General features: G+C 52.3%; 1 protein-coding gene across 1 annotated transcript in view; it reads right to left on the bottom strand.

Annotated features, from left to right (window-relative positions):
- Positions 1-289: 289 nt before the first annotated feature.
- The window catches only part of LTO1 (LTO1 maturation factor of ABCE1), a 112,387-nt gene continuing 85,564 nt past the window's right edge, over positions 290-27,112 (bottom strand). The window contains exon 4 of the mRNA XM_059399203.1: positions 290-720. Coding sequence (XP_059255186.1) covers positions 363-720 — 358 coding nt within the window. The 3' untranslated portion in view covers positions 290-362. The remainder of the gene's footprint in view (positions 721-27,112) is intronic.

The raw sequence follows: 27,112 nt of genomic DNA, 5'->3' as shown, positions 1-27,112 counted from the left end.
GGTTCTCTCTCCCTCTGCCCCTCCCCCCACTCCCGCTCTCAAATAAAGACATCAATCTTTGGGGGGAAGAACAAAGAGGCAGAAGCTGCCGTGGAGAGCCCGCCGGAGCACCCGATGAGGCCAGCGCCACCCCACCAGGCCAGGGGCAGACCGCGGGTGACCCACGAGGGCCCCTCTGGCCCGGACCCAAGCCTTGAGGGCGTGGGGCAGTCGCCACTCACCACGGATGCAGAGCGTGGCAGGGAGGCGGGCGCAGAGCTCACCTGTGCAGGTTCCGTTGTAAAGGGGAACAGAAACGGGGCAGGGCTGGGAGGAGACGGGCTCCAGGCAGCTTCACGTGCTTTTTGAAGCCGAGGCTGCATTTAGGAGCCAAGAGAACAGCCCAGAGCAGGGCAGTGTGCGGGGAGGGGCGGGGGAGGGCAGAGCGCATCGCATGGGTGGGGGCTGGGCAGTTCTGGAGGCTTCTGGGGGAAGCAGGAGAGGGTCTCACTTGCCGTGGGCAGCGGGAGGCCTTCCTGGTCAGGGAGAGGGGGCTTCCGAGCAGGAGGCCAGCCGGCAGCACAGCACAAGATGCTCAGAGGTCCACGGTCACGGCTGCGGGGAAGACGGTCGGGCCGGCAGTCTCCCTCTAGCCACGCTCTTGCCAAGTTCGCCCGAAGGGGAAACAGGCGGCTCCACGGGGCAGCCGGGGCTGCAAAGAAGCAGCGGTGATGGCGGATCCTGGAACCCAGGGCAGAGTGAGGGGGTGAGGCCTGCAACCGTGGGGAGGGTAGTGCAGAGGTGAGGGGGTGAGGGCAGAGACCCTGGGGGGATGGGAAGGACAGAGGGTGGGGATTTGGGTGCCGGATGCTAGAAGGTTTGAGGGGGCGGCGCTGGGCATTGCTGCAGGGATGGAGGCCAACGTGGGACCGACATGCGGGGGGAGGACGTGAACACGGGGTAGGCCAGGTGCAGAGTGGGGACGGGGAAGGCAGAGCTAACGCAGGGGTGGGGTTCCCCAAGAATGAGGGGTGACCTGGGATCTGCAGATGACCCCAGCACGGAAAGGAGAGTCCAAGGGCCCAAGTTCCAAACCGGGGGAGAATGTTCTGGAAGAGGAATGGGGAGCCAGGAGGACATGCACCCCCACCTCCAGGCCCTCCAGTGGGGGATGAGTGAGAGAAGACAGTGCCACGGAGGTGCCCACGGAACCGGCACCCTCAGGCTGCCGGAAGGTGAAGGGCCGCGCCCAGGAGAGGCTGGGGACCCCTAGGCCACCCCCCCCCACCTCGGTGCCACCTCCCGGGATTCTCCAGCTCTGCGTGTGCACGGGAGCCCCCTGGAGTCGCCCCCTTTCAGCACCCCGGGGACAGCGCTCAGCTTGCCGGGGCCAGGATGAGAGATGAAGACCCCCAGCCCCAGCCCCCCCCACCTTTGGGGACAGGTCCCAAGGGCATTGCCCGCAGGGTCCCCAGTGGGATGCGGCCCCAGGCGCCTACCCCAGTCCTGCTGTGCTGTGGCTCCTGTCCTGCGGCACCCCTCCCTCCGTTCACCTTCCTGGACCACCTCCTGAGTAAAGTGCCTGCCCCAGCCCCTATCCCAGGCTGGGCTCCCGGGGTGAGGCTGGGGAGGGCGGGGAAGGAGCCCATGAGACACGGACAGGAAGTGTGGGCTGTGCTTCTGGGGCACGAGGGGTTCCCTGGACGTCTCACGGGGACGAGGTGATGGGGTGGGGGGGGCTTGGTGGGAGTGGTCCTGAACATCCGGGAAGAGCCGAGGAACGCCCAGCGTGAGAACATGCGGCGGTCTCTCTAGAAGCCCCAGGGAGCCCTCTCGGCTCACGGCTGCAGGGGTGCGGGCCCCCAGGGAGCACACAGAGCTCTCATGTTCAAACTGTGAAGGACACAGTTTAATCTTATCCCAATGGGATAAAGGTAAGTCCCTTTTTTCCTGTTTTAAAATGTCATCATTCACTTTCTAGGCTAAAAAAAAAAAACCACACAGAGCACTTTCTTATGAAGCGGATCCTAGCCTTACCTACCGCCCGGCCACTGGGCCCCTTGGTATTTACCCAAAGGAGCTGAAAACCTGTGTCCACACAGAAACCTGCACACGGATGTTTATAGCAGCTTTTATCCACAATTGCCAAAACCTGGACGCAGCCAAGATGTCCTTCAGTAAATGAATGGATAAATAAACCGTGGTCCCTCCAGACAATGGAATATTGTTCAGTGCCAAAAAGACGGAGCTCTCAAGCCACGAGAAAACATGGGGGAATCTTCGATGTATATTACTAGTGAAGGAAGTCAATTGGAAACGCCACACAGTGTGTGATTCCAGGGATAGGACATTCTGAGAAAGGCCAACCCATGGAGACTGTACCGTGACCGGTGGCAGCCAGGGTCTGGGGGACAGGGAGGGGTGAGTGGGGGAGCACCGAGGATTTTTTTGGATGGTGGAACTAACTACTGTGTGTGCCACTGTAGCATGAGGACACACGTCAACATGTCTCTGTCCAAACCCCTAGAATGGACACCAAGAGCAAACCTTAATGCAAATGATGGACTTTTTAGTTATTATCAACCAGTGTTGGTTGGATAATTTTGGCAAATGTACCACCAGCACAAAGGGTTAATTATAGGGACGCCTGGGGCAGCAGGTGATCTATGGGAACTCGATCAACAAAAACCTGACTCCCAATGACCCAAACCGTTGGCAGTGGCTGCCACTAATGTTGGCCTCTGGGGGACCAGAGATCCCCTGTGAAACCTACCTCAACTCACCCAGCCCCACTGGGTTCCTCCTACAGCTCTGAGACGGGACCAGGAGCTAGGACAGCTGGAAGAGCTGGACGGCAGTGAGCTGGCCATCCCCAGGCCCTTCACCTGCGGTAAAGGCACGGTGGCGGTGGCTGGCCCAGAGGCTCCGTCCCTCCAGGCATCAGAGGCCAGAGGTGGTGGAGTTGGGTGGGTCTGCTGAGCCTCCCGGGCTGCACCGACCTCTGTCTTCTGTCTCGGAGTCACATCTAGGTTCTTGGGTTAGGTCTCTGTGCCTATAACCCCCGATCTGGGTGTGAGGGTAAGATTAGCCCTTCCTGCACATCCAGCTCCCTGGAGTGTAGACAGAGCCTCGCTGTGACTGAGGGACTGTGTCACATTCCCGTGGGACCCATTCCCTGACCCCCATCCAAATGCAAGTTGTCGGTGACCTGGCCCATGGGATAGGCCCTCCGCCATCAGCCGCGAGCCCAGCACTGTGAAGACTGACCAGAGCTGCCTGAGTTACCCACGGGGGATGCCAGCCAGACCCCAGCGCTGTTCCCGGCCTTGTCCCCCTGGCCCAGCCTCTGCCAGGTGCAAGCCGGTGCCCCAGCCCAGTCTTTGATCCAGGGGTCCTGTGAAGATGCCCCAGGGACTGTGGTGGGTCTAAGAGGGAAGGCTTCGGGCCCCCATTCCCTTCTCAACTAATACATCGAGAGGCTTAGTAGTTTCTTTGAAAAATGACTCTGGCTACAGCACAGATGAGCCTCGAGGACATTGTGCAGGAAGCCAGACACAAAGACAGATAATCGGTAACTCCACTTCCTGGGGTCACTGAACTCACAGAGACAGAAGCAAAAGGATAGGCAGCAGGGGCCAGAGGGAAGGGGAAGTGGGGGTTAGTGGGGGGTTTATAGAAAAATTGTATAACACTTAAGGTGTACAATCTGATGATTTGATAAACATACATGTAGTGACATGAAAACTACAGTCAAGCCAATTAACATATTGCTTCCTCCTACGATCACCAGGGCGTGTGCGCAGCGGCCGTCTCTGCACTCTACTGTCCTAGCACATCTCGCATATTCAGTATGGCATCAGCTATGGTCGCCAGGCCCAACGCCCGGTCTTCAGGCTTATCCACCCTACAAAACCACAGCTTGCACCCCTGCACCAACACCTCCTCCCCTCCACCTCCCCCCGCCCCTGGTAACCACTATTCCATCTTCCACTTCCATGCTTTCAACTCTTGTATAAGTGCGATCATGCTGTTTGGACAAAGGACCTGAATGGACATTTTTCTGGAGACATCCAGATGGCCAACAGACATAGGAGAAAATGCTCAACGTCACTGGTCATCAGGGAAATGCCAATCAAAACCACAGTGAAACACCACCTCGCACCTGCTAGAATGGCTATTATGATAGATAGACAGACAGACTGGTAGATGATGGATGATGGATGGATGGATGGATGGATGGATGGATGATGGATGGATGGACGGATGGATGGCTAGCTAGCTAGATAGATGGATAGATGGATGATGGATAGTTGGATGCATGGATGGATACATGATGGTTGATAGAGGGATAGACAGATGGATGATGGGTGCATGGATGGATGGATGGATATATGGATAGAAGGATGGATGGTTGGATATATGGATGGATGGATGGATGGATGGATACATGATGGATGATGGATGGATGATGGATGGAGGGATATATAGATGGATGGATGGATACATGATGGCTAGATAGACGGATAGATGGATGGTGGGTGGATGGATGGATGGATACATGACAGATGGATGGGTGGATAGGTGGATAGATAGATGGACAGATGGATAAAGACAATGAGAGTTGGCAAAGATGTGGAGAAAAGGAGACCCGCGTGCACTGTTGGCAGGAATGTACGTATGGTGCAGTCATAATGGAAAGCAGTATGGAGTTCATTCCTCAAAAGACTAAACACAGAACCAGCGAGTGATCCCTCAGTCCCTCTTCTGGGTATACATCGGAAGAAAATCAAAGTGCGGTGCCAATGAAGCATCTGAAGCGCACGTTCACCGCAGACTGTTCCCAACACCCAAGATACAGAAACAGCCCAAGTGCCCATTGGGGGATGAATGGATAAAGAAATTGTGGTGTAAAAATGCAACGAAATATTATGCAGCCATAGAATAGGAGATCCTGCCACTTGCAGCCACATGTGTTAATATGGACATTATGCTCCATGAAATGAGCCAGACACGGGGACTCAGGGATTCACGGGGACAGAGATTTAGTTCTGGAAAATGGAAAGTTCTGGAAATGGATGGTGCTGATGGGCACAACAGTGCCAATGTCCCTAATGCCACGGAGCTATGCACCCAAACACAGTTAAGATGACAAACTGTATGTGGTATGTCTATTTTACTACAACAAAAACCAGTAAAGTGCCACCTGCCCCGAACTCTAGAATAGGAAAGAGTCTTTGTTCCTTTGAGATGGAGGTGGCAAAGGGGCTGCCCAAGGTCACGTGGGACCTCGTCTTCAAAGCTCTCCATAAAAATTAAATAAAGCCCTGGGGAAAAGTAAAAAATTGCAATGAAAAATGACTCTTCTCACCAAAAAGTCTATTGAAAAGGAGTATGAGAATCCCTTCTGTTTCACCTCCACAGAAGATGCAGGAACGACCTCCCCCGAGCACAGACTTGACCATGACATCCCACAGTGTCTCCTCTGAAACCTCTGAGCCCTTCCGGTGTCCCAGCTCCTGCCGCCCAGTCCTGGCTACTCTGCAGTGCTCTTCAGTGTCACCCACCTCACCCCCAGGCTTCTGGTCGCCCCAAGCCCCCTGCCTCCTGGCCCTGCCCAGCGACTCCCTCCTCGTCTGGCTCCAGGCTCATCCCACGATTTGGGCACTTCCCCTTCCCCGCATGGCACCTCCATTCTGTCCTTGGTCTTCAGTCCCTCCTCCAGGGCCCCCTCCCAGCCTCTGGTGGGAGAGACAGCTATAGCCACAGCCCTGGCTGCCCGCACAGCCTGTGCCCCACGGACTGCCGGTGGGATGGCGGAAGGAGCTGAATCAGTTGGGGTCTTGCCCTGCTTCAAACTCCTCGGGTGCAGACTGATCGCTGTGTCCCCCACGATCCCTAGATGGAGCCCCCCACGGGACGGCATCTGGAGATGGGCCTTCAGGAGGTGGTTAGGTATGGATGAGGTCATCAGGATGGGGCCCTGCGATGCGGTTAGTGCCCTTATAGGAAGAGGAAACACCAGAGCTGGCACGTTCTCTCTCTGTCTGCCTCGTGGAGACAGCGAGAACCAAACTGTCCAGAACCTTGATCTTGGACCTCCAGCCTCAATGACTCTTATTTACTTTAAACTGCTGGTCCATGGTGTTCTACTCTGGCAGCCCAAGGTGACGAACACACCTTCAAGGTCAGGTGTACTCAACAAAATCTGCAGCTTGCACTCGCCCTAGCACGATGGGGCGCTGGCCCCGTTGCTGACCTCTCCCTGGACCCCGCACTCCAGCCTCACTGCCGCCTGCCCCACCTTCCCTCAAATGCCGTGCTGCCACCTAACCCTACGGGAACATCCCTGCCGCATGTGTCGTGCCTCCTGGCCTGGGCTCCCCTCTGGGACGCCTCCGCTCGCTCCCACCCGCCCACACTGGGGTGTGGCACTGGCAGAAGCTGAGCCTAGGGTTCCTCCTTGCCATACACGGTATACAGCTGGTGCTCAGAGGGTGCTCAGAGGGTCAGTGAGCGGCTTCCTCCTGCCTCCAGATCTGCCGCGGGTCCTCCCTCTGCGGGGGCATCTCCTGGAGCCTGGAGGCAGCAGGCGCCATTTCACCCTTTGCTCCCAGTTGTCCTGCATTCCTTCCTTCCTTCATTCATTCATTCAAAATGCACCACGAAAGGCCATAGGCTGCCATTCCCACCAACCAAGTAAGTGGAAGTATAGTTACAGATAACAATAACAATGTTGATGAGCTTGGGGCTGATTACGTCAATCGGGCAGTGCTTCCAAAATGTAGCGGACAGCTTGGGTGCGGCGGGGTCCCGGACGGAATTAGCAAGGGCAGGCCCCATCTTCTCAGTGCTGCACGGCTGAACCCCTGGGGCCAGGGAGGCCCCTTGGGGGGCCGAGGACCCCAGGCAGCCTGCGTGGTCCAGGGGCTGCTGTAACCAAAACAGCGCATTTGTCTCTTGGGATGTTACAAATCAAGGAAAGGAAACCAAGGTCGTCTGAGGCACTTTCGCAGAGCACGGGGTCCCGTTGTCCAGACCGAAGTGTCTGTTAAGATTCGGGGTGGCTTTGCAGGCGGAACTGATGGAGACTGTGGGGTGCTGAAGCTCCCCCAACCTTCTACAGCTTGAGGCCCGTGGCTGGCGCCCAGCAGGTGCTCTGTGAGTGATGATGGAACATTTCTGGATGGGCTTCAGGGAGCACACCCACAGGGAGGACTTTGCTCCACCCCACCCAGTTTCCCAGCGTGCGGTCCCTCCTGTGTCCCTCCTGTGTCTCTCCTGCCCCTGCTCCTCTGGAGAACACTTCCTGTGCCCCCAAGCCCCGCCTTCCTCTCCTAGACCACCACAAAGTGATTTCCTCCATTCCTGGCCTGGAGGGTCCCAATGCCAGCAGAGCGGGGAGTCAGATCCAGGGCTCCCCAGGCACGTTGCCCTGCAGATGCATTGCTTTCTACTGAGTGGTTCCCAAGTGTGAGGCTTTGAAGACACGGCGAGAAAAGGCGACAGGCTGGGATCAGCAGATCCAGACCAGAGTTCTTCTCTGGCTCCTCTGGCTGAGTGGCCACTAGCAAATCACTCCCTTGGCATCTTTGTCCATAGAAAGTGGTGAGCAGGGACCAGCGACCACCCAGCAGGGCTGGGAGCCATGAAGCATGGGACCAGCACATCACATTGTGCGAAGAACTCCTTCCTGCTGCTCTAGGATCCACACCTCTCCCGACCTCCTCCCCAGCTCTCCAGAGCTGGTGGGCAACAGGCCTCCCCTGCCCTGTCACACTGATAGCTGATATGGCCATGAGTCCCCCCCTCCCCAGACACATCCTCCCTGGGACGAGCGACACATCATAGTCATGGCTGTCTCCCTAGCCCAGTGTCTGATCCTAGGAGCCACACTCGGTGCCGTTACTTCAACAAAGGGGTGGACAGATGGATAGAATGGACGGATGGATGGATGGATGGATGGATGGATGGATGGATGGACAATGGTTGGACAGATGATGGTTGGACGGATGATTGGTGGATGATGGTTGGTTGGTTGGTTGGATGGATGGATGGATGGATGGACAATGGTTGGATGGATTATGGTTGGACGGATGATTGGTGGATGATGGTTGGTTGGTTGGTTGGTTGGATGGATGGATGGATGGACAATGGTTGGATGGATGATGGTTGGGCGGATGATTGGTGGATGATGGTTGGTTGGTTGGTTGGATGGATGGATGGATGGATGGATGGAGTGGACAGATGAATGGAGTAAATGTTTTGGTTCTTAAAGATACCCAAGGTATAGCAAGAATCCTAGGCTTTTTCTATGGAGGGCAAAGCCCTCAAACTTGTTGGTGTTTGTAGACCCAGGGTTGACTTAAAGGCGCCATCTCCAAAGGTGCAAAATACTCCATTTTGGAGTTAAAGGGTGAAATCTTATTCCTGCCTGTTGGTTTCCTGGAAAGGACGGTCCTAATATCCCTTCCCCTTAAAAACCAACAGAAGCCTAGATTACATGTTAGAACTCTGTGAGTGGTCAGTTCAGGCGGTGGGTAGTTCCGAGCGGTGGAACTCTCAGAGAGCAGCTCAAGGGCACCCAGCACAGCTGGTCCAGGAAGATCCCCAAGGCACCCGACATGGCTCCACCACTATACAGTGCTCCCTGCAGGGTCTCAGAGCCCGCAGCACAGCTCTGGGTGCCAGGATTCTGGTTATGACCACCAGACGTGGAAGGGGACCAGCCCTCCCAGACCATGGAAGTGGCTGTGCCCTTTCCCCTGGGGGTCAGAACCCACAGGAGGGCTGGAGGGCTGCTGGGAAGACCCCATAGACGTGCTTGTCCCTTCTCATCAGGATAAGAACACCCCCGCAGTACAACTTGGTGAGACCTGGGGGGATTAATTAGGGCACAGGATCAAGCAGGAAATTCTCATGCATCAAAATTCCTGCCTGTGAACTAGGCTGGTGACAGAGGACCCCTGTGCCTGCCATGGCCCCAGCGAACAGATCTTTGTTTCAACCAGCGTCCTGGGGCAGCATCAGGGACTGCTGACCCTAACCTATAGCCAGCCCCCTGAGAGTTGGGCATGGGAGGCTGAAGCCTCAGAGTGGCCGTGTCCAGGGCTATAGGGGTGGGGCTCAGACCAGCCTCAGGGGGAGGGAGGGGGAGACTGGCATCATCGGGCTGGAGCACCTACTGTCCAGTAACGTCCCCAGCTCTCCCCACGCCTAATCCACCGTCAGAACCAGCCCGCAGGCCATGTCTGTCTTGGAGAGCCCCAAGCGCCCCCACCCAGCACTCCGCAAAGTGGCACCAGGGACCGGTATCGGCCACCCCGGGTGCGGAGGGTAGGGACAGAGAAGGCATTTGCTGCTTTGTGCACACAGCCTGGTGGGAGGGAGCGGCCAGCAGGTTGGGCAGCGAAGGGAGGGCAGGTGCGAGCTACAGCTTTGCTTCCCGCCTACCCTGAGATTTTGTAACCACAGGAACACGTCAGCCACTGGAAAAAAATTAAACTTACAGGTCTGCAAAACCGATGCACATGTGTGATTGGACAAATAAATAGAAGGCCCTGCTGATTCCTAGTCCTGTGGGAGAGCTCAGACCCGCAGAGTGGAACCTGAGGAAACGGAGGGCTGACCCATGAGGCCCCAAGCCCAGGACCCCCAGGCAGGACCCTGCAGCTGAGCAGGGGGGCTCTGTGCCCCCAGGACCCTGGATATCTGCAGGAAAAGCCCTCCTCAGTGAATCAGCACCAACCACCCACCCCCAGACTGGAGACCCTGCCCCCCATAGAAGTGACTCCCCGTGTCAGAGGGGAGAGCCTCCTCTGGAGAGTCGCCTGGCCGCAGTTTCATAGAAGGAACCGAAAACCAGCAGAATCCTTCTGCCCAGCGTCTGCCAACAATTTTGAAAAACTGATAGGAAAGTGATGGGGTTTTTTTTTGTTTTGTTTTTAGTGCTAGAAGCTAGCTTCCCACCTCACCCTTCCCCAATGACGTGATCCCCTTCTGGGACACACCAGCTTGCCCTGAGAGGACAAAGGCCCTGCGAGAGCGAAGATGACAAGTGTCCAGTCCCGGGGCGGAAAGAGCCGAGCCAGAGAGGAGCCCAGGCAGCCGGCTGGTAGGAAGGTCGGGGGTCTGGGCGGCTCCATGGGAATTGCTGGGGGCAGAGAGCTCCTCCGGAGGCAGCCGCTGGGCATAGGGCAAGCCTTCCCCCTTCCCAAAGACCGACCCCTCAGGCTCACCTGGCCGGGCAAACCCATTTGGCCTCCAAGTAGGAAAAATACCACTCCTAGGATACAGGGCTTTGCAGATCCTGGAGCGCATTCTGGGGGTCCGGCCCCCACCCTCACCGCTGGCCCACCTGCCCCCCGCTGTCCTGTGTTCCTCCACTTTCTCCCTCACCCCCTACCCCTGTAACCACCCCACACACACACACTCTGAAGGGCTGATCTCTCCGGCCAGACAGCGCCGCGCCTCCACGCCCCGGGGACAGTCTTCTGGGTTCCGCAAGGTTGGCTGAGGTTCCCAGGCTTAGCCACCTCTCCTTTGCTGCCACCCCCATAGTGCCGAACCCCCGACTGGGGAGAAGCGCTGGACGGAGCCAGATCACCCCGGCAACTCGGCGGGAGGAAACTCGGCCAAGCCAAACCCTGCCTCGGCCCCGGCCAGCCCCAGCCGGGACCACAGGGAAAACCTGTGTTGTACTTTTCACGCCCGCCGTCCTCCAGCCGAGGACCCCCGGGCTGGGGATCTATTTAGAGGACGGCCCATCTCCTAAAAACGGTTCTCAGGACCTTGGCCTATTGACAGTTGAGTCACAGAACCACACAATCGGTGACAGGAAAGGCAGCTTTGCCAGGGCCTCAAGGTGGACCGGAACATTCCTCTTTAAGATTTGTGGAAAAATCACATCGGACAGGACCTCAGAGACCCAGGGAAGGTTTTACAGGTGGCAAAGTGAGGCCTAGAGAGGCACAACGTCGTCTCCCCCTGGGGCCTGAAGGACTTGGAGCAAGGTGCCAAGGAATATGGGTGTCCCATGGCCGGGCCCGCTGGCCGCTGCACCTCCTGGCAAACATGCTGAGAGCCACCTGTGACAGACGGCACTGTGGGAGAGGGCTTCCTGGAGGAGGTGGGACCTGCACAGGGGCCTGGCAGTTGAGTGGACTCATGCACAACATGGAGGGAAAAGCTGGGGCCTCTGGGACCTCTCTACCCCAGATCCCGTGTGAAGAGTGAGGCTGGGGACACCCTGAGGGTCTTCGGTGGGGTCATGATTAGGTCCTTCTCACATCTCAGGACCCTCCACGAGGCAAGCCCACCCGTGGTCACACGGCCCTCTCCCTCCAGCTGATGGACCCAACAAGCGTCACTCGGATCCTTTAACGGCACGCGGCCTGCCAACCTTCTGGGTCCTTCCTCTGGGTTGTTGCCCTGTGAAGACCTCACCATGCCCGAGAGCCCTTTCGAAACCCCAGGGCCCAGAATTTCAAGCTCAGCTCCATCTTTCTGGTGTTCAAGGTCGTTCAACGGTGGCAAAACTTAGCTTCCTGTTTAGGTGGAGAGTGGGGGAGCAGAGGCGGCAGGCAGGGGGGCGGTGGGGGGTCTTCTAAGAGATTCCGAAGGCATCTCGGACACCAGCAAGGACTTACATGGCGCCTTGATGAATTCAGTATAGATGAATAAGAAACACGGGGTTAAGTTTCCCTCGGATGACGCTCAGGTTTAATAATTAAATGAGAAATAACTTGGTAGGTAGAGGTGTGGTTTTGCTGTACCTGGAACATTTGAAAAGTTTGAGTAAATCCCAAGCCCGGGTGTGGCCCATCCCCTTGGCAAGGCCAGCGGCCGGCGGTGAACAGCTGGAGGCCATGTGCCTAAAACACACAAGGCCTGTCGGCTTCGAGGTTTTTTCCTCCCTTAAACATCCAGGAATCGAGGTGACCTGAGGAGGGAGAAGGTTTCCCCAAAGACCCCCCAGCTTCTGGCACCCGCTGGGATGGGTTTCTTGGTCAGATGATTCCATTGCTTCCAAGACTAGAAAACTTTCAATTTTGATGAGCAAATAAACAAAAGAAAAAGAACACCCCGGCCACCCACCCACACGCACAATCTTCGCCACGACAGTGCTACCATTGTGTCAGCGAAGCTGCTCCTCGTGGTCGAGAGGGTTCCAAGAAGACCTTGAGGGCACGGGGTGAAATCTCACAGTGGTTTCCAGGAAACCCCCTGCCAGTACCTGCAGCCTTGGCCCGTTTCTGGGGCAAAGGCGACGCCGCACTCCATTGGCCATAAGCCGGGTGCTGTGTCTACAACTTTGCTCAGAACTGCCCTCCCTGGAGCTTCGTCTCTTCCTGCTGCCCGCAGGCGGCCGGGGATGGCCTGCACAGTTTCCCATGCTCCATTCCCACCACACCTCGGGGCTCAAGCTGCGACTTCTGCCACGTTCTCTGTAAGGCAGGTCCCTGTGAGCCTCCTGGTCACCAACACTGCCCACCCACGGTCCCATAGGCATTCACCCAGCAGGTGTGTCATGGCCAACCACGCGTCAGAGACACCTGGACAAAAAAGACATAGCCCAGGTCCTTGAGCAACCCCGAAGATCATTACAGACCCCTGTAAGAAGTGGCATGTATCTCCCTGTCCATCCGCGCACCAGCTTCCCATCCATCGTCCATCCTCCCACACACCCGCCCATCACCCAGGTTCCATCCACCCCCACCCACACATCTATCTTCCCATCCATCCATCCAACAAACAGTTACGGAGAAGCGTATTAGTTTCTGTGGCTGCTGTAACAAATTACCACAAACTGAGCACCTTCAAACAACAGAAATGTATTTTCTCACCATCCTGGAAACCAGAAGTCCAAAATCAAGGTGTTGGCAGGCCTGTGCTCTCCCTGGAGGCCCAAGGGGAGGATCCTTCTTTGTTCTCCCAGGTTCTTCTCAATGTTCCTTGACATACGGCAACATCTTCCCAGTCTCTGTGCAGTAATCACACGGCTTTCTCCCTGTTTCTGTGACCACGGGTCCCTTTTCTTATAAGGACATAAGTCACATCGGGTTTAGGGCCCACCCTACTCCATTTTGACCTCATCTTCACTTACTGTATCTGCAACAACCCCATTTCCAAAAGGGTCACCTTCTGAGGTTCCGGGAGATGCCTGCACATTGCAAGGACACTACTCAACCCAGCACGAGGACGTTCGAAGAGCAAGCCCCGCGTGAGCCTCTATCTTCACGGAGCTCACAATTGTGGGGAGGGAGATAGATTAAGACCAACAGGAAACATCTAACAGAACGTCCGTCCAGTCAAGGTAAGCACTATGAAGAGAAGGAAGCTGAGGAGCTCCAGGGTGGTGGCATTGCTGTCGTCTATAGAGAAGCTCAGAAAGGCCTCTTTGAGGAGGTGACAGCCTCATATGGGAGACACATGACCATTGCTTTTGGCAGAGGGAGAGCCGGTGCATCCAGCTTGAATGAGACACATGCCAGAAGGGGACCAAGTCGCTGGCACAGAGGACAAAAGACAGGTGGCAGACTCCACCAAGGCCCAGAGCACATGCACCTTTCGTCACCACGTGTGGGACAATATGTCACTCAGATGTGGAGCCCTCACTACGAATGCTGTTCTCTGGTAACTTCCAGCCTGCTTTCCTGCCAGCACATGAAGGGGTTGCCTTCCCCCTCCACTTGAACTTGGGTGTGGCCATATGACTTGCTTCCACCAAAAGAATGAAAAGTGACAAGTGTCACCATCCCATAGGGAAACCATTCTGCTCCTATCTACAAGGGCTGGCACTTGTCTTGGCCTGGGTCCTGCTTCAGCATCACCTGGAAGCTTGTTACAAATGCCCCACCTGGATCCACTGAGACAGAATCTTTGGGACAAGAGCTCCAAGAGTTGAGAAGCTCTGTTCTAAAAACCAGAGCCTGAGGGAGGAATTAATCCTGATCCTTTGAGGGGGATGTGCAAGTCTAAGTAGTAGGAGTGAGGGAAGGAGAGTCAAGTGGGGTGCGATGCCCAGCAAGGGGGGATGCTGTGCAGAAACACCCAGGTGTCTGGGCAGCAACTGCATCTCAGAGTGGTTCCATTTCATTTCCCGCTCCTAAAAGTCAACCCAATGGGGAGCAAGAACTCAACAGTCACAGTTTTCCATTTAGGCTGATGAAAATGTTTTGGAACTAGACAGAGGTAGTGGTTGCGTGTCATGTGTATATAAAAGGCCATTGAATTATTCACATTAAAATGGATCATTTAATGTTTCATCAATATTTCCTTGATTTAAAAAAAAAAGCTTGTCCCATGAAATATCACCTCTTCTGCATCATACTTTACAGTAAATGACTTTTCTTTAAAGTTTGTGAATAAGGTGAGGATGTCCACTCTCACCACCCCTAATCAGTATCATAGTAGAAATCTTAGCCAATACAATAAGGCAAGAAAAAGAAATGAGAGGAATACAGATCAGAAAGAAGGAAATAAAACTATCCCTATCCCCAGTTAATATGACCGTCTACATGGAAAATACCAAGAAATCTATAACAACATCAAAACTCTCCTAGGACTACCTAGTGGGTTTAGCAAAGTCCTAAGATACAAGGTCACTACATAAAAGTCAATTGTATATCTATGCCAGGGCAACATACAACTGGCAACTAAGATTTTTTAAACAACAGGATTTACAATAAGACCTTAAAGGTGAAATATTTAGGTATGAATCTAAATATGTATAATATTTACATGCTGAAAACAGCTAAGTGACTAGGAAGGAACTCAAAGAAGACCTAAAGAGAGAGATACTCCATGTTTAAGAACTGGAATTCAACCCAGTCCAGGTGCCAATTGTCCCAAGCTCATCTACAGATTTAGTGGAGTTCCAAACAACATCCTGGTGTGATTTTTTTGTAGATATGTGCAAACTGGTTCTAACACTTACACAGCAAAGCAAAAGAACTAAAATAACTAAAACCATTACAACATTAATGTTAGAAAACATTAAAGTTGGAAGGATCATACTATCCAAATTTTATGATATACTATAAAGCTACAGTAATCAAGACACTGATTATTGGTCTTGAATATTGGTGATATTGGCTAAGGATTGGGTGACATAGATGAATGGAACAGGATAGGAACCCCAGAAACACACCCACATAAAATTTGACAGAATGATCTTTAATACAGGTGCAAAAGCATCCAAAGAAGAAGATCCTTTTCAACAGACAGTGCTGGACTATCCATGTACAAAAATAAAAAATAAAAAAAATAAGAATAAACTTCAATCGAGACTTCGTGTCTTTAACATAACTCAGAGTAGATCACAGATCCAAATGTAATACATCAAACTGTAACACTCTTACCAAACGATAGCTCAGAGCCTCTCTGTAGCTTTGATCGAGGCAGAGATCCTGCAAGTGATACCAAAGGCATAAAATAGGAAATGAACAAATCAAACTTCATTAAAATTAAAAGCCTTTGCTCTGAGGATGACATCATTAAAAGAATAAAAAACACATGGGGCACCTGGGTGGCTCTGTGGGTTAAAGCCTCTGCCTTCAGCTCAGGTCATGATCCCAAGGTTCTTGGATCAAGACCCGCATCGGGCTCTTTGCTCAGTGGGGAGCCTGCTTCCCTCCTTTCTCTCTGCCTGCTTCTCTGTCTACTTGTGATCTCTGTCTGCCAAATAAATAAGTAAAATCGTTTAAAAAAAAAAAAGAATAAAAAACACAGACTACAGACTGAGAAAAAAATTGCAAATCATATATCCAACAAAGAATTTATATCCAGATTATATAAAGAATTTTTTTTTAAAAAAAGGAAAAGAATATTCAAAACTCAATAGTAAGAAAACAAAATACCAAATCATGGTGTGTGTGCAGGACTTAGTGACTCCAGCCAAGAGAGTGTGGATAGGAAGTAAGCTCTGACACCTTCCTGGACATCATTAGCCACAAAGGAAATACAAGCTAAAACCATAATGGGACACCACTCCCCAACTCTCAGAAGAGCTGAAATTAAGAAATACTTAAAATACAAAGCGCTGGCAAAGACGTGGGGTGACTGAAGCTTTTGCATATCGCTGGTGAGGATATTGATGCAGCTGATTCCGAAAAACAGTTTGTCCGTTTCTTAAAAAATCGCGCCCTGGCCATGTGCCTCCGCAATCCCAAGCTTAGGTATCTGCCCCACAGAAGTGAAAACACAAGCTCACGCAGAACTTACATGCAAATGTTTATGGCAGCTCTACTCGCAATTGCCCAAACTGGAAACAGTCGAGTGCCCTTCGGTAGGTGAACGGAGGGACAGGCTGTAGAGCACAGTGCAGGGCAGAATACCAGTCAGCCATGAAAAGGAAAAGCTTGCAACAGTTTAGAAAAGCACGGCCAGTGAAAGAAGTTAGTCTGTAAAGGTTACCGGCTGTATGGTTTCCCTTATAGGAACCCCTGTGAATGACAAAATTGCAGTACAGCCGCACAGACCCGGGGTTGGAGGAGAGCATGACCCCGAAGCAATCACACAAGGTCGTGCGGGGCGGGGGGGATGGGCAGCAGAGCCGCTCTGTGTTCTGCTTGCGGTGTTGGTTCCATGAATGCATGCGGTGCTCGTTCAAATCACGAGAACTGGACATTCTCCCCAGTAAGAGTGCATTTTACTGTATGATCATTTTTAGGATAAAAATACACAAAAGGACAGATGGATTAAATGGCATCTTGGACACAGCTGGAAAAGGCTTCATGAAGAACGTGTCCGGGACACAGCCCAGAGAGGCTATGAGCCTCTGAAGGACTGAGGGGAGGCAGAGGATGGGGCGAGAAAGTCTGACAAGCAGCTCGACTGCAGATTGAAACAGGATAATAGTTGGGATGGAGAGAGCGGTGCGTTCGGAGAGATCACGGCTTCTCAAAAACACAACCGGGGAGACACGGCTTCTCAAAAAACACAACCGGGGAGATACGGCTTCTCAAAAACACAACCAGAGAGATGCTTTTAAAACAAGCTCACAACTGGTGCGTCATGGTAACGTGTCCCCATTGCAAGTTTTAGAATTGTCCAAGAAGGAAAAGATCGTTGACAAAAGAACACTAATGGCCTTACCGGCTGGCTGTCTTCCCAACGACAACAATGGAAAGCCAGGAGTGAGGGGAGGGAAGTACTAAATTGCATAATGGCTCCGAAAGACACCAACTTCCCAATGCCCAGAACCTGCAAATGTGTGGACTCACATGGTGAAAGGGACTTCTTAGATGGGACTATGTTAAAGATCTCCAGGTGGGAGTTTGTCCCGGATTATCTCAGCAGGTCTCATGTACTCATAAGTGTCCTTATGAGGGGGAGGTCCAACCGCAGAGCAGAAGAAGGCAGCATTTGGGGTGATGCCACCACAAGCCAAGGAGCACCACAGCCCCTAGAAGCTAGAGGGGGCCCAGGACGGGCTCTCTCCTGGAGCCTCCAGCAGGAACAAAATCCCAGCAATGCCTAGAGTTTTGCCCAATGAGCCTCATTGCAGACATCTGGCCTCTACAGCCTTTATAAAAGCGTAAACGTGTGTAGTTTTCAGCCCCTAAGATGATCTGTCACAGCAGCAATGCGAAACCAATACAAATATCCTCACTGGGTTAGAAGAAAATAACTGTCCAACCTAGAATTCTATACTCGGAGAAACCATCTTTCAGAGACGTGAACTAAGTAAAGACACTTTCAGGCAATCCAAAAATTGAGAGAGTTTAAATCCGAGGTACCTTTAGCCCAGGGCAATTCTAAAGGATGGAGTTCACACAGAAGAAAAATTATTCCAGAAGTAAGCTTGAGATACAATAAGAAACATGGAGCAAATACACTAATAAATACACGGTAAATTTAAATAGGCGTTGACTACAGAAAACCCCCATGATCTGGGGGGTGAGGAACAGAGCAAAAGTGAATCACTATAGGAAACTAGCCTGTGCGCCAGAAGGCATGATTAAAAGGAAAGTTGAGTTGAGGTTCTTGCACTATTTGGGAGGAAGATAAAGACACTGATTAAGTTTATACTGTTTAATAGTTAATAGTGACCCTTCCAAAAATAAAGATGTAAAAGGATTGTAAAACGAAGAATGGAGCGCTCCTGGGGGGCTCGGTCGTTAAGCATCTGCCTTCAGCTCAGGTCATGATCCTGGGTTCCTGGGATCAAGTCCCACATCGGGCTCCTGGTTCAGCTGGGTCTGCTTCTCCCTCTGCCCCTTCCCCCTCGTAAGCATGCACTCTCTCTCATGCAAAAATAAATAAAATATTTAAAAACAACAAAAAAAAAAAAAAAGAAGAAGAGAAGAGAAAAACATATAGCAAGCTATACAGACCAAAAAAAGGATGGTGTAGTGATATTAATATCAAATACAACAGACTTTAGAGCAAAAGGCACCACAGAGAGATCAAGGATCACTATCTAACGCAAAGGTTCAGCCCACACGAGGATATAATGATTCTAACATTTCATACGCCCAGTAACAGAGCTTCAAAATAGAAAACAAAGATTAACAGAATTTTTAAAAGAAATTGGTAAGTTGAACAAAGTGAGAAATTTTAATATTCATCTCCCAGTAACTAAAAAATCAAGCAGACAAAAATCAGTTGAATATTGAAATACTGAAGCGCAAATCAAAAGCTTTACCTAATGAATACTTATCAACTGTTGTACCGAATGATAGAAAAATGCACGTTCTTTATAAAGTCAGAGAGTACATTTACGAAAACTGGCTTTGTGCTAGACCACGAAGCTAGTCTCACCTGAGCTAGGGTCTACAGACCACGTTCTCTGATCTGAATGCACTTAAGTTAGAAGTCAGTAGCAGAAAAAAACCCAAGTGTTTGCACTAGAAAACATGAATGTAAAGGTCAACAAAAAACATCACAGTGGGATTTTTTCAACACCTAGAACCAAGTGATTAAAGAGTACATATTTCAATACCACAAATTATCAGATCCAGCATGCCATGGACTCTCAAATTCATATGCTGAAACCCTAACTCTCAGAGTGATGGTCTTTGGAGATGGGCCTGTGGGGGGTTGTTAGGTTTATATGAGATCATGAGGGCAGAGCTCTCATGATGGGATTAGCCCCCTTATAAGAAAAGGAAGGGACCAGAGCTCGCTCTCCCCTTCGTGTGAGAACTCTGCAAGAAGCCAGCCTCCAGAACCATGAGAAATAAGTTCCTGCTGTTCAAGCCACCTCATTTGTGTCTTTCTGTTATAACACCCTGAGTTAACTAAGACACAGGACATGCCATACTTCAGAGGAAATTTAAGGTCCTAAAATATTGATAATGAGTCATGTCCAAGTTCGGTCTCTCCCAGGAATACAAGGTCAGTTTAGAAAATCTTGGGGCACCTGACTGGCTGCGTTGTGGAGCATGTAGTTCTTGAATTCAGGGTTGTAAGTCTGAGCCCCGCTTTGGGTGTAGAGATTCCTTAAAAAATACTATCTTTAAAAAGAAAAAAAGCAAAAGCAAAGAAAATCTATTAACATAATTTATCGCCACAGGAGATTAAACGAGGAAAACCAAATGATTGTCTTAATAAATGCAAAGAGTAAGCATTCAATAAAATGCAGCATCTGATCGTGGTTTTTAAAATCTTACCCAAAAAGGGAAGAGAAGGGAACTTCCTTAATCTGATAAAAAGCATCTATCAAAATTACCTACGGTAATCATTATAGTTAATGTAGAAATGCTAAAAGGATTCGTTTTAAGATCAAGGATCAGATGCTTCTACATAACGCCTAACTCGTGGTCCTGACCTACGAAATAAGACATGGAAGTGTAATACAATAGGGTAAAGAAAAATTCTTATTAGATGAAGATGAAAATGTTGTGCACGTAGAAAATCCAGAAATCAACCCATGGGAAGTTATTAGCAAGAGAACTAAACAAGGTCAGTAGATACAAAACCAATAAGCAGAACTCAGCTGCGTTCCTAGAGAGCACCAGCAGGTAGAAACACAAGTTTTAAAAAGGCGCCATTTGCGATAGCAACAAAAACACACAAAAATGGGTGTGCACACGCGTAAATAACCCAGGAGCAAATCTAACAAAAATGTCGTCTGTATGCAGCGTGTTTTTGAATAAAAGACTCAATATCGTACAAGTGTTGGTTCTCCCCAGAATCGTCTGTCGATTTTACGCCGTTTCAGTACAAAAAGAAATCACGCCTTAAGTCTTCGTTAATGTGTTTCATTGAAGTGGGTTTATTCACACATAAAAGAATAATTATACCCTGGCCCCGAAACCATGGACAAGGTCAGAGTTTCCTCACCCAAAAAGCAAGAGAGGGGGAGAGATGCTCTAATAAGTCCCTTCCTGCACTGAAATCCTATGATCTCCCATCTCCGAGCTCCGAGGCTCCCTGCGGGGCTGGCGAGACGCCCCTGTCACTCCTCCCCCCTATACTGCCCACCAGGGAGAAACAGAAGGAAGGACCGGGGCGGGATCGGGTCTAAGCTCCACCCCGAAACCTTGACTTCTACCAGGAGGGAAAGGCAAAACGAATCATGACACATCCCAAACATGATGTAATCATCGTAAACGGCTTTTAAAGGATTATGTAACCACGGAAAATATTCATGACCTCCTAGGTGGGGGGGAAATTGCACATCTACTATCATTACAATTCCAAATGCAAAGACACGATCCAGGACCCAAGGCCGCTCAAACCGTAAGCTTCTCCTGGAAGACGTGTTTTGGTTGGCCTGCATTTTATTTTTAATTCTAATCGTCTAACGCTAAAAGTTTGGAGATGTGCCATAATAAATGTCCAGACGTCCAGTTTCTCTTAAAAAATGTAAGTATGGACCCACTCGGTGCCAGATTCCCGTGTGGCAAATAGTGAGGACCAGCCCCGGGGCGGCCGCCGGGGGAGCTGCTGCTGTCCCATGGCAAGTCCCCACCTGTCCTGCTCCTCTCACTCTAAGGGGGAGTGACTCCTGGATTGTGAGGCTGTTTCGATGCCTCCATGTTTTGCTTATGCTGTTCCCTTCCCCTGAAATGCCTTTCCACCTCTCTCTTTTAACAGGTGGAAACCAAATTGTGGCAGATGGGATCATGAGAACTTTAATGCTCTCTCCAAAGGAAAACCCAGGGGACAGCATCGGGGAGAAGGCTGGGCTCCCCTCCTGGCCTGGGAAGGACCTCCAGATGTGACCACCCTCCAGACATCATGAGGACAAGCACACCGGTCGCTGACGGTGACCTTCTTATGCCTGATGAAGCCTGATGACCATGGCGACCCAGAGAAAACCCCGGCGCAGCTGCTGGGCGGGGGCGCCCTCAGCAGCCTGGGACGTCTGTTTGGCCCAGGGACCGAGCACGGGGCTCAGGGGAGGCAGTCCCTGTTGCTGTGCTCCAAAAACAGGCCAAGTGGACACTGTGTGTCCCACTATCTCGTGCGGCTCCACTCCGCTCTGCTCCCCGGAAACCCATACCGCTTGCCTGGTAAGCCTCCTTTTGGGCCACGGGATCTACTAGAGAGGGCACTGGAGCCATGAGGTCAAGGTGAAGGCCAGAGCCCAGCAGGTAGCTTTGGGGTGGTGCCTCTTACTGGAACCACTGAGTTGGAGAGGGCGCCTGGGAAGGTACAGCCTTGACCACGGTGCCACATCTGGTCACAGCCCAGGGTCCGTTCTGTCCTACTCCATGCCCTGAACACAACAGCAGGTCCTCTGTAAACAAGCAGCCAGGAGTCTTCGAGGGCACACTATAGCCCTAGGAACATCTGGCCACAGAAAGTGGACGGCTGTGAGTGCCAGCCCACACCAGTCCTGGGAGAGCCATCACTAGCCACAGGTCCAAATGCACCCCAAAGTGAGGACACCCCCCCCCGAAGAGTTGTCGGAGCCTCGCCATGTTCCAGAACCCTTGGGCTTTTCCAAGTCTGGGGGGCAGCCTGTCCGTACTGGCCTCTGCCGTGTTTTTCCGACAGCAGAGCTCCCTTCACGTGACATGGTTCTCCTAGGCCAGGCCTGTGAATTCCTTATTTTAAGCAACTTCATGGAGACATAAATTCGAATATGACACAGTTCACCTCTTTCAAGCATACGTTTCCACAGTATTTAGTGCACCCACGGCATGGTGCCCCCAGGGTCGCATGAAGTTTACAACACCTCCATCAGCCCCCAGAGCAACCCCTGCCTCTCAGCCTCTGCCCCCCACCTCCCCGAGCACCACCCCTGCCCCGTGCCTGGCCATCATGGCCCTGTGCTCTGTCTCTGTGCATTTCCCCATTCTGGGCATGTCTTCTGAATGCGATCACGTGCAATGCAGTCTTCTCGTGCCCGGCTTCTTCCGTGGAGCAGAGTGTTTCCGAGGCTCGTCCATGCAGTAAGTAGCACATGCCAGGACCTCACTCCTTCTAAAACTGAGTCACAGTCCATTGATGATTATTCATTCCCCAGCGGATGGACCCTTGGGTTCTTGCCTCCTTCTATGGTGAATCAAGCTGTTATGAGCGTTTACGCACAGGCTTTTGTGAGGCTGTTTTCATTTGTCTTGGGTCTGTATCTAGGAGAAGGACGGGTGGGTCCTATGGGAACTCTGGCTCGAACTGCTTGAGGACCTGCCGGCCTGTTTCCCGAAGCAACTGCCTCATACACTCCCACCCTCGGGGCAGGAGGGCTCCGATCTCACCACAGCGTCATCAACCCCGACACTTGCTCGTATCCGTCTTCATGATTCTAGCCGTCCTGGTGGGGCTGAGGATCCACATCGTCTCCCACGAAGCACAGCTCGTGGGCTCGAGGGTTGTCCACTCAGGGCCTCCCCTGAGCCAAGAGGGGTCTGATTCACTGAGAACGGCCCCAGTGAAACGTCCCCTAGGAGCACCATCTCCTTGCTGACCTTCTTATCTGGGACATGAAGAGGACTCTGGACATCAAAAGGCCTGGAGTACACGGGCCTGGCCACATTATTCCTCCAAAGAATGGGACCTCCTCTGACAAATGAGCTCAGTTACAAAGGGAAAGAATGCCGGGCTGGCCGTGGCCATGGCGGGGAGGCCCAGCCCCGCACGGCACTCAATAGCTCCCGGGGGGGCAGAAGGAATGTCATACTGACTGTTCACCTACGGACACGCCCCCGACGGGAAAGGGGGCCGGGCACCCCGAGCGGACTCCTGGCAGGACATCTGGGCAAAGCCCCACACTGTGCTAAAGGAGGACCAAGAAGGCAGGGAGCAGTGACCGGTGCTCAGAAAACAGTCGGAGGGTGAGTAAGCTGGAGAACGCAGAGCTCGCCCCTTCATCAGAAGAAAGCATTGACAGAGCTTTCCTCTGCGTTTTGCTGTTACGTTTCCTTGAGGACCCCACTGACACACACGTTACTATTTCTGTTTTACAGATGAAGAGACAGGCTGGAGAAGGTCAGCCCCTTGCCCACCGCCGCACGGGCCCACACGTTTATCCAGCACGCCGCTGGCTCCGCCGTGGTCAGGGTCATCACTAGGATTCCGTGAGCTTCAGTTCTAGGCGCTCTTTCTGGACAAACCCAATTCTGTCCTTCAAAGGACTGTCTGGGATCACAGATCATGGTAAAAAGAGTAAAAAGGGTAAACATCTCAGCATTTCACAAAGTCAGGACCGAGGATCCGAGGGGGATGGAGCCGCAGAGACCAGCTTGTCAGTGGCTGCCAGCGGTGCGCGTACGTGTGGCTGGGAGGGGTGAGCCCATCATTTGCCAAATACCCAGAACCTGCACTGTGGGGTCTGGCTCTGCGCCTTCCGGAAGGGAAGCCTCCACTTCCTTCTCTGTACGAACGCTGCCGGAGTGCGGAACTGTGGCCTCCCGAAAGAGATGTCCGCATCCTAATCCCCAGTCCCTGTGAACGTGACCTTATTTGGAGAAAGGTCTTTGCCGATGTGATGAAGGGAAGGATCTCAAGATGAGATCATCCTGGCTTAATTAGGTGCCCTAAATCCAGTGACAAGTGTCATTACAAGAAGAGGAGAAACACAGAGGGCGCGCCATGTGAACACAGGGCCGACGGAGGATGAGTTCATGAGGCAAGGAACGCCAGGGTTTGCTGGTGACCACCCATAGCCGAGGGAGGGGAGCCTGGACCAGACTCCCCGGAGCCCTCCAGAAAGGAGCAGTCCTGCTGACACCTTGTTTGGGGACTTCTGGCCTCCAGACTGTCAGAGAATAAATTTTAGTTGTGTTACAGTCATTCATCACAACAGACAAAGGAGACTGATACACGACGCAAGGACTCAGAAGTACACACCTCACACCTCTTACGACACAGACCCGCGTGGCAGCTGGCGCCCAGGAGGGCACATTGGGCCGGTCGCTCTACAAACCAGCCCATCCATCCCAAAGTCTTCCAGACAGGCGTGTCCTCCCTCTGACCTAGAACTTCCACTCTTGGGAATGTATCCTCGTGAAATCAGCAGGTAGGTGTGCAAAAATGTACCTGCAAGATGAGCCATTAAAGGATTGTTTCAAATATATATAAAAAAAGAAAACTCTTCAATGTATTTGTTACATATGTTGGGAAGTATTTGTTGGAGGAGAAACTATGAATCCTTTTAAACTGATTGTACAGACGGATATTTTTTGACATGGGAATATGTTTGCCGTGGATTGTAGGATGCGAACTCTAGGACCTTCTCAAAGAGGCAAAACTACGGAGAGAGTGAAATGATAAGCAGTTGGCTGGGGCCGGTGGCGGGGGAGGGATGGGCAGGTGGACCACGGAGGATTTTTAGGGCAATTCAACTAGTCTGTGTGACATTGTAGTGGTCAATACAGACACGACCCATTTGTCGAAAACCACAGGACGAACAGGACGAAGACTGAACCCAGATGTAAACTGTAGACTTAGTTAATAATAATGTATCAATATTGGTTCATCATTTGTAACAAATGGACCACACTGATTCGCGATGTACCCAAGCCCAATTTTTTTGCAAACTAAAAATGTTCTAAAAATGTCTATTAATTTTTTTAAAGGCTGCAGCTTACAAAGCAGTACATAGAGAATTGTCCCATTTTTAAGAAGAAATAGTGGCCCCCACACCGTATCAAGGTGAACCACCTCACAGCATTCAGGGTCCAGACTACCAGTCCCTCGGCACGATACCATTTTCTGATTTTTTGAGACAAATCAGGACTATATAGGTATCAATTTTGTTTTGATGGCTGTTGTAAAATACGTAAAGTTTTCTTTGTCCAACTCATGCATATACATAATTTGACAAATCGGTTGCTTCAACCGATGTCAGTTTTTTAAAAAGCACGAAGTTCCAGGCCACACATGTGGCCTGCCAGGGTTAACACTTGCTCCATGGCAACAGGAGACGCCACCCCAGAGCCGTGGCTTCCAGCTGCAGCACCCTGACCCATCTGTGCCCACCCCCCACGCACCCTCCCTAGGCTCCACAGGGCCAGCACTGCCCTTGGCCGTGCCAAGAATATCCACGTGTCCCTGTGTGGGTTTCCTCCACCTTTTCCTCGAAGGCTCAGCAGTTCATGTGGCTCGAAGCCCACTGCCCCAGCCATGGCCGTGGCCCTCGTGGCGGATCACATAACGACTTCTCCTCACCATTGTGGGTCCCAGCTGGTCACTGTGCCACAAACACACCCCAGAAACAGAGGTCCAGCGGGGAAGCAGCCCCACTGCCAACACACTCGGCTTAGGACTCGCGTCCCTCTGGGAAACTTTCCCGCATGGCCAGCGGTGCCTGATGGCGGAGGGGTCCGCACCTTGGCCAAGAGTGACCCCAAGACTCTGCCAAGAAAAATCAGACTGTGTTCGTACACAAGGGCTTGACAGACGTGTGCACCTACACTGTACACGGCAAATGTGTGTGTCTGTGTTTGGAAGAATCTTCTGGGACATCTGGAGCCGGACGGCCTGGCCGCCCCCACTTCTTCTTGTGTACGAACAGGATCTTCAGGGAGGGGCAGGCGTGAAAAGTCTCAGTAAGTGACTCAGTTACACACAATTTAGTTAATCCCTTCTAATCTTTCCAGACTGATCCCCCCCACCCCCCACGCCAGAATTGTCCAGAAAGACCAGAGGCATTTTGCCCCAGTCGGAGGGATGCTTTGGCATGTAGTTGGTGGAGGCCAGGGGATGCTGGCGCAGAGACTACGTGCCCAGGATGGCCCGCCATGAAGAGTCCTCAGGCCCAAATGTCAGCAGTGCCCAGGCTGAAATCCCCTGCTTGGAAGGCTTCATGGCCCTAGTTCCTGGGGAGTTTGAGCAGCTGGAGTAGTTGGGGTTTTTATTTGAGACAGAGAGAGACATAGTGACAGAGAGAGAGCAAGAATGGGAAGGAGCGGGAGAAGCAGGCGGCCCGTGGAGCAGGGAGCCCCGTGCAGGGCCCCATCCCGGACTCTGGGATCATGACCTGAGCCGCAGACAGACGCCCAACCGACGGAGCCACCCAGGCATCCCGAGTCGTTAGAGTAGTTTTGTGCTTTTAAGTGCCCAGGAAGGCCTGGACCACCGCACTCTGGCCTCCCCACAGGCATGTCCTTGCTGGTTTTCCTGCGCTCTTCCATGTCCTCGTCCCCAAAGGCAGACCCTGTGAGCTGGCGGCCTTTCCAAGCCCTGGCCCCTTCCCCCGACTTGTCCCCGAAGGAGCAACCGCAAACGTGCGACTTCCTGACTCGTGGTAAAACCACAAGCTGGGACCCCGGGGAAAGCTCTGAGAAAGGACAGAAGCTGCTTGCCCATCAACCCTGGTCTCTTCCTCCTTGCCTGGAGTAGGGACCCCATTAGGGAGGGACAGTCACCATCTTTGCCCCCGAGGACGCCTTGACTCAGAAATTGCTTTGAAGACCACCCATCAGCCAAGGGCTCCCACCTTCCACCTGCGTCTCAGTCCACCCTTCTCTCCTGCCTGGCCCGTGTCCCCCCCTTGCCTGTCCCCCGGGTGGACCTCTCCCAGACGAAGTGTTTGAGAAGCTTCCCACCCCCTCCAGATCCGCTCTTCCCATGGTCCCCCTCCAACTCAGGGCGGTGGCGTCTGCTCTTCCCACGGCTCAGGTATGGACCCTGGAGTCTCCTGGACGGCTCTCTGTCTCTCACACGCCACATGCGAGCTTGGGAACCCTCCGCAAATGCCGTCTGTCCGGCTCAACAAACACGTGTTGGACGAGTGAAG

This window comes from Mustela nigripes, chromosome 1, assembly GCF_022355385.1.
Source record: "Mustela nigripes isolate SB6536 chromosome 1, MUSNIG.SB6536, whole genome shotgun sequence".
NCBI lineage: Eukaryota > Metazoa > Chordata > Mammalia > Carnivora > Mustelidae > Mustela > Mustela nigripes.
This window is presented reverse-complemented; position numbering and strand designations above follow the sequence as displayed.